The sequence below is a fragment of the Panthera uncia genome, chromosome B1 (genome assembly GCF_023721935.1).
Source record: "Panthera uncia isolate 11264 chromosome B1, Puncia_PCG_1.0, whole genome shotgun sequence".
In the NCBI taxonomy this organism is placed as follows: domain Eukaryota; kingdom Metazoa; phylum Chordata; class Mammalia; order Carnivora; family Felidae; genus Panthera; species Panthera uncia.
In genome coordinates, this window is record NC_064811.1 from 11361712 (window position 1) to 11369970 (window position 8259).

The window sequence follows — 8259 nt, forward strand, 5'->3', positions numbered from 1 at the left end:
AGAGGAAGAAAGAGAGAAAGAAAGAAAGAAAAGAAATAAAAGAAGAAAGAGAGGGAGAGAAAGAAAGTGAGAGAGAGAAAGAAAGAAAGAAAAGAGAGGGAGAAAGAAAGAAAAAAGAGAAAGGGAGAGACAAAGAAAGAAAGAGAAAGAAAGAAAAGAGAGAGGGAGAAAGAAAAAAAGAAAGGGAGAGAGAAAGAAAGAAAGAGAGGGAAAGAAAGAAAAGAGAAAGAAAGGAAAGAGAGGGAGAAAGAAAAAGGGAGAGAGAAAGGAAGAAAAGAGAGGAAAGAAAGAGGAAGAAAGGAGAGAAGAAATAAAAGAGAAAGGAAAAAAAGAAAGAAAGAAAGAAAGAAAGAGAAAGAAAGAGAAAGAAAGAAAGAAAAAGAAAGAAAGGGATTGGTTTCCTCTCTGTGGAAGCACGTGTTTGAGACAATGTCTCAATCCGGCCAGGTAGCCAAAAGGAATGACAGATGCCCTAGGGAAGTTGGAGACATGCCTGGTGGTAGCAAATGTGTAAGTTCCAGATTTCGATTGCAAGAAACAGAAACCGATGGTTCACTTAGGCGGAGAAAAGGGGAATAAGGTTGTGGGAGGATTTAGTGGCCTGGGCAACCCAGTTTGCTGGGGACTTCAAAAGGCCTGGCCGCGTAGGCTCCTTAGCGTTACAGTGTAACTCGGGTCTTTACGGTTTTACTCCGTTTCCTTAAGCAGACTGTCAACTTTATACAGATACAGATCACATAAAGTTTCTTTTTGTAAAACCACTGGGCCCTCCACTGCCATTCCTGAAAGAGGCAAGTGGTGCCACCCTGGCACCCCGTGCCTCAGTTTATCTCCTCTGCTGCAGGATGTGCCGGGTGACTGAGGGTGGCTCTCCTTACCTCTCCCAGGCCTTTCTGAGGACTTTGGGTGTGTCGGGCTTCCAGTGCGGCAGTCTGGGGTCATCATCTTGCCTCCTGATCACGTTCCTGGAAGGTGGGCAATTTGATCCCATCAGTGATGCTGAGGGGGCTAAGTGATCTCTTAGAGTCATTCAGGACTGGCTAGAGCCACGTAGAGAATGCAAGTTCGTGTGTCAAATCCTTGTTTTTCCCACCAAACCACACTACCTCAAAATGTCCCTGTGGTTCACATCACAGCAGATAAGGAAGGATTTTTTTAAAAAATGTTTATTTTTAAGAGAGAGAGTGAGGGGGAAGGGGCAGAGAGAGAGACAGGATCCAAAGTGAGCTCTGTGCTGAGAGTGGAGAGCCTGATGTGGGGCTTGAACTCTCAAAAGTATGAGATCATGACCTGAGCCGAAGTCAGACGCTTAACCAACTGAGCCACAGGCACGCCAGGAAGGGGCTTATAGTCCCTGATCTGTTCTTTACTTTGTTTGGGCATTCTTTCAGTGATTGTTGAATAGATTTATTTATGTCAGTTCTTTCCCAGTTCCATTGAATGTCAAGAATAAAACCCTCTTGGCACTTGCACCCCCATGTTTATAGCAGCACTATCAACAATAGCCAAAGTATGGAAAGAGCCCAAATGTCCATCGATGGGTGAATGGATAAAGAAGATGTGGTATATTTGTAGAATGGAGTATTACTCGGCAATCAAAAAGAATGAAATCTTGCCATTTGCAACTACGTGGATGAAACTGGAAGGTATTATGCTATGCAAAATCAGTCAGTCAGAGAAAGACAAATATATGACTTCACTCATATAAGGACTTTAAGGTACAAAACAGATGATCATAAGGGAAGGGAAGCAAAAATAATATAAAAACAGGGAGGGCGACAAAACATAAGAGACGCTTAAATATGGAGAACAAACAGAGGGTTACTGGAGGGGTGGGAGGGGGGAGGGGCTAAATGGGTAAGGGGCATTAAGGAATCTACTCCCGAAAACATTGTTGCACTAGATGCTAACTAACTTGGATGTAAATTAAAAAAAAAAAAAAGATAATAAAAAAAACCCAAACCCTCTTTCACTCGTTGCCAGATTTTCCTCCACTCTCATTGCCCTGGAAGGAATTTTACTGATCTCTTTTTTAAACAACTTCACTAAGAATATTGATGGATAATTTGCAAGAGATGATCCCCAAATGGCAAATACGGAGAATGAGTTCCTCCTTGTAGTAGTAATGAGATATAATTTTTTTAATGTTTATTTGTTTTGAGAGAGCACAAGTCGGGGAGGGGTAGAGGGAGAAGGGGACAGAGGATCCTAAGTGGATTCTGTGCTAAGAGCAGTGAGCCCGATGTGGGGCTCCAACTCACGAACTGAATGGCAAGATTATGACCTGAGCTGAAGTTGGATGCTCAACCGACTGAGCCACCCAGGTGCCCCAAATGAGATACAGATTTCATGAGGTGCAATTTTCACCACAATGTCTTTGACATACAGTGGAAAAAATATTTTAAAGATGTTATTAAATGCTTGATGCCATTATAAGTTTGTAAATTGCTTTGGGAGAAAAATTTGACAATATGTATCAGGCATTATAAAAATATTCATAATCTTTGACCTTAAGTCAGACCTTAGGGTACTTCTGGTACCCTCTTCTAAAGAAACGATTCAGAATGTGGGCACAACCTCTATGCTCAGAGATGTTCACCAAAGCATTCTTTATAATACTGAATCAGAGGTAGATATCCAATGAGAAGTGAATGATTACATCAAAGGGTTACATTTACTGGAATAGAATGTAGACATTGTATGTAGATTATATCTCCCTAAAGCTGGGTGGGGGAAACAGTGATAGGATAATCATACAGCAATATGGAGAAATTCTCATGAACAATTTCTCATGAAAAAATATGTAGAAAACAATCTTGTAGACTCCAGTATTGGCCAAAAATTCAGTACAATGACAATACAGGATTGGTGAGGAAATGAGAAAACAGACATACTTATGTTATTGAAATAAGGACTCCTTGTATCAATCGAGGTCAAGGAGAAATATCAAAAGTCTCATCTTGGTCAGAATTCTCTGTCCAAAATGCATTGTCTCTCCTCCCCCCACATACCCTAGGACACAGAAGTGGGAAATCCAAGCTCAACTTGCTTTGGAATAGTGGAACAAAGGACTTTTAATCTACAAAGGTTTAAAACGGAATATATAGCTGTTAATATAAATCCAACTCATATTATTAATAGTTTTGTGGAAAGTTGGGGCACGTGGGTGGCTAGGTTGGTTGAACATTCGACTATGGCTCAGGTCATGATCTCATGGTTCATGGGTTTGAGCCCCATGTCAGGGTCTGTGCTGACAGCTCAGAGCCTGGAGCTTGCTTCGGATTCTGTCTCCCTCTCTCTTTGCCCCTCCCTTCTTCGAGCTCTGTCTTTCTCTCTCCAAGATAAATCAACATTAAAAAAAATAGTTTTGTGGTAAGTTTAGGAAGAACTTGCATTTTTTGGTATTTAATTAAATTTGGAGCATTTTAGAGAATTTAGCATATAAAAATAGCCCTGTGATTCCAAATATGTATGTAACTATTAAATAGCTGATTGTAGACTTGGGTTTTTTAATGTTGTAAGTTATAAGAGATTTTACTTTTTAGCCAAAATTGGAATGTTTAAGAGAATTAAGATGAAATTTTATACCTTTATTAGATTTACTAGAATCAAGTGTTTGAGAAGGTGTGGCTCATTTAAAGTCACTTGAAGTATTTAAAAAAATGTAACATTTAAAAAAGATAAGTTTAAAATAATTTAGTCTAAAATAACCTGAGTTAAAACTATTCAAGGAAATTTGATTAAGTATGAAATCCCCTTAAAACTTATTGTCAGAGGCACCTGGCTGGCTTAATCTGTAGGGCATGTGACTTTGGATGTTGGGATAGTGAGTTCAAGCCCCATGTTGGGCACAGAGATCACTTTTTATTTTTTAATTAATTTATTTATTAAAAAAATTTAATGATTTATTTATTTTTGAGAGAGAGAGAGAGAGAGAGAGAGAGAGAGAGAGAGAATGAGCAAGGGAGGGGCAGAGAGAGAGGGAGACACAGAATCGGAGCAGGCTCCAGGCTCTGAGCTGTCCACACAGAGCCTGATGCAGGGCTCAAACCCATGCACCATGAGATCATGACCTGAGCTGAAGTCAGACGCCCAGCTGACTGAGCCACCCAGGCACCCCAAGATTACTTCAAAAAAAAAGTTATTATCAGAGGTCCCTAGGTTTTTTTATTTTGTTTTAAAAGTAAGCTTTAGGCCCAATGTGAGGCTTGAACTCGTGACCTTGACATCCAGAGTTGTGTACTGAGCCCACCAGGCGCCCCCCGCCTAGGTTTTTAAACAGAAAAATATGACTCGTAAGTCAACTAGAAAAATGTTTGGAGAAATAAGGTGTTTGAATTTATAAGCTTAATAGCTAGAATTAATTTTTAAAACCAAAGTAATTGCAAATAGTGTTTTTTCTTTGCATAAAAATTGCCCTCCAGCACAACCTCATGTGGACAGGAAAAGTTTAAGTTGTGACAAATCAATGCCTAGAACATGAAGCCGGTCGTGAAAAGCAAAGGAAAACTACGTGTTTCTGGGTGTGCGCGATAATGGATGTCAGTGATGAAACGGTCTAAGGAGATGAGCTCCAAATTGATACCAGTGGTTACTTCTATAAAAGGCAGTGAGAACTGAAAAAGGGTGGAGACTCTTATTATGACTATGTTTAGTTCTGTAATATTTTATTTTCCTAAAAGAATAAAAATAAGTATACCCTTGGATTCGTTAATTATTGTAAAGAAAAAAAAATTTTGAGTAAATCAAGTCTGAAACGTGAACTGAATCAAAAGTGCAATTGTAGTAAATGTCCAGCAGGGGGAGCCCTAGTACAAACTTGTGGCTGCTTGAGGTTCCTTTATTCCATTTTTATTAATTTGTTTTTTATTTGAGTGTAGTTGACACACAATGTTATATTAGTTTCAGGTGTACAATATAGTTATTAGACAGGCTTATACATTATGCTATGCTCATCCCAAGTATAACTACCATCTGTTAGCATATAACGCAGTATCATTAACTAAATTCTCTATGCTTTTCTTTCTTTCTTTCTTTTTTTTTTTTTTCTTTGTGACTTATTCATTCCATAACTGGAAGTCTGTATCTTCCACTCCGCTTCATCCATTTTGTTTTGCCCATTCTCCCACTCTCCTCCCCTCTGGCAACCATCAGTTTGTTCTCTATTTACAGGTCTGATTCTACTTTTTGTTTGTTTATTCATTTGTGTTTTTTTTTTCTTTTAGATTTACATATAACTGAATCATATGCTTTTTGTCTTTCATAGTCTGAATTATTTCACTTAGCATAATACCCTCTAGGTCCATCTATGTTGTTGCAAATGCTAAAAATTTCATCCTTTTTGTGGCTGTGTAGTATTCCTGTGTTGTCTGCATGAGCGTGTGTGTGTGTGTGTGTGTGTGTGTGTGAATACCACATCTCCCTTATCCATTCATCCATCAATAGGTTGCTTCCATATCTTGCTATTATAAATAATGCTGTAATAAACATTAGTGAATGAGGGGTGACCAGCACTCAGATGGAGTCCCAAACCATGGGATAAATTTCCAAGCCAACATTCGATGGTGTCATGATTTAAAAAGATGTATCTTTGGGGGGTGGGAGGGAGGGCAGGGTGGGTGATGGGTATTGAGGAGGGCACCTTTTGGGATGAGCACTGGGTGTTGTATGGAAACCAATTTGACAGTAAATTTCATATATTAAAAAATAAAAAAAAATAAAAAAAATAAAATTAAAAAAAATAAAAAATAAAAAAAATAAAAAGATGTATCTTTGAATTGGTTTTTAAAAATTCAGTAATTTCTGTTGTAAAAAATCCAGTCAGTGGTCAGACTCTATTTGCTATGACAAGTCCATGTTTTGTTTATGTATTTATTTTTGAGAGATTGAGAGAGAGAGAGAGAGAGAGAGCAAGGGAGGGGCAGAAAGAGAGGGATGGAGAACCCAAGCAGGTTCTGTGTAGAGCTCGACGCAGGGCTCAAACCCACGAACTGTGACATCATGACCTGAGCTGAAGACGGATGCTCAACCAGTTGAGCCACTCAGGAGCCCCGACCAGAGTCCATTTTTTTTGGCCGGGTCCTCTCTTGATGTCTTTAAGTCAAGATAGGTTTTTCCACGCCAGTTAAACTCTGACAATGTAATGTCGATCAGTAGGGAAGTTGGCTAGGTTTATGGTATATCCATACAGTAAGAATTCATCCATGAGGAAGAATGAATTAACTCATATGTACAATATGAAAGTATGTCCAAAATATGATGTTAGGGGAAAAAAATTACAGGTTGCATTTGTACTCAGATGAAAGGGTGTGTGAAGGTGTGTGTGGGAACATGTGTAATGCATGCATACGTGTTACGTTCCTGGGAAGACAGTTCAAACCGTCAGCAATGATTCTCTGTGGAAAGCAAGAATGGGGGAGTCGAAGGCACTTTTACTCGTCATTTGTTAACTTTCTGCACTATTTCAATTTTTTTTGCAGCATGCATGTGTATTTTTGACAGTAGGCGTTGCACACCAATACTGAAATTTTCTCTTTCCTTTTTAATTTACAGAGCAGTAACCTCCACTCGAAGAGAAGCCCCACCCCTCTGTGCAGAACATGGTGCCAGCCTCTTCATTCCTTTCTTAGTGGTTCTGGCTTCAGTTATTCAACCGTGACTGGAAGCCCAGCTGTGCTGCCCTACCATCCCCCAGCCCTGAAACCCGCCCTTGCACATTCCTCTGTCTTGTTCTGTGCATACCAGGTGGTTCCACTGTCTAAAGAAGCTTCCTTCTGGGAAAAAATGTTAATGTTTTCAATGATACACAAGCTCGGGATTTCAGAGACAAGAAATTAGTCTAGTTCTACTTAGCAGGTTAAAATTGCTGCATTAGAATGAAAGCAAGTTATTAGTTTCTTGTGTCATATTGTATAAAGCATTGGGACCCAGACTATTGTTACATAATAAAATATTTTTAGAAAATTCTAGTAGAATTAGATTTTATATTTTTTCTGAATTTTCCTGTATCCCCTGTGGGGCACACTGCTTGCTTATTGATAGCTTAAGATATATATACACTCTATAAATGTATATATATTTGACGTGCAAAGATTTATGAATAAAGGTGTTCACTTAATGGTTATGTATAATGGGGAGGAGAAACTCATAATGTCCAATAATAGGGAACTGTTTTCATATGGTTTGGTATATCTGTAGGTTAGAATCGCGTTCAACTGGTAAAAGTCATGTTTACCAATCCAAATGTCCTTCAGCTGGTGAACGGATGGGCTCACTGTGGTACATCTATACAATACTCAGCAACACTCTCTATATAGTCAGAAAGAAAATGTTACATGAGTAACACTCAGATGTGCTAATACAAGAAGCCAGACCAATAGGCGACATACTGTATTATTCTACTTATATGACATTCTGGAAAAGGCAACACTGTAGGAATGGAGAATAGATCAGTGGTAGCAAAGGGTTAGGACTAGGGGGAGGGGGTAACTACAAAGGGGTAGTGTGAGGGAATTTTGGGGGAGTGAGAAACTGTTCTGTATCTTGATTGTGGTAGTGAATCTATGTCTTTGTCAACACTTAGAACCGTACATCAAAAAGAGTAAATTTCACTGTGTGTAACTGAAATGTTTTCAAAGAACGTTTAATGATACAGAAAAATGTCAACAATAAGTACAAGAAGCGAGATATGAAACCTTCTAAAATATAATACAAATTTAACAAATTCTATTATGATATGCATATTGTAAACGAATGAAAGAAAAAGTAATAAACTCAAAGGCAGAGCAATTATCTCTGGGTGGTGGTCTTATCAGTGATTCCTATTTTTGACTTTGGCATTTTCGTGTTTTTCGGATGTTCTCTAATGAGTATGTGTTACTTTTATAATCAGAAAAGGAGAAATCCACACACATATACACACACGCACGTATCATACGTGTGTGGTACTTTGTCTTGACACAAAACATTTCCAGAAGACAAAAACAAAACCAAAAGCTTGTCACAGACACTTCTCTGTTCTCCTTATTCCTTTTCTTACCTAAAGCATGTGTGGGGGTTTCAGACATGAGAAGTCCCTGATTCTGATGGCCCGGTACTCAGAAACAGGCAGCCAGGAGCTCTTTCACTTCCTGCAGGGCCTGTAAATCTCTGTAAGGGGGAAAAAAAGATTGTCTGAGGGCGGTAAAGCTGTTCCTCAAATGTGTAACCCTGAGCACAGGGCTCTTTCTCTCTTACCCCAGTGCCCCTCATCTCTAGGTG

General features: G+C 39.0%; 1 protein-coding gene across 1 annotated transcript in view; it reads left to right on the plus strand.

The window, feature by feature from the left end:
- The window catches only part of BST1 (bone marrow stromal cell antigen 1), a 32161-nt gene extending 24158 nt beyond the window's left edge, over positions 1–8003 (plus strand). The window contains exon 9 of the mRNA XM_049630335.1: positions 6553–8003. Coding sequence (XP_049486292.1) covers positions 6553–6658 — 106 coding nt within the window. The 3' untranslated portion in view covers positions 6659–8003. The remainder of the gene's footprint in view (positions 1–6552) is intronic.
- Positions 8004–8259: the final 256 nt, after the last annotated feature.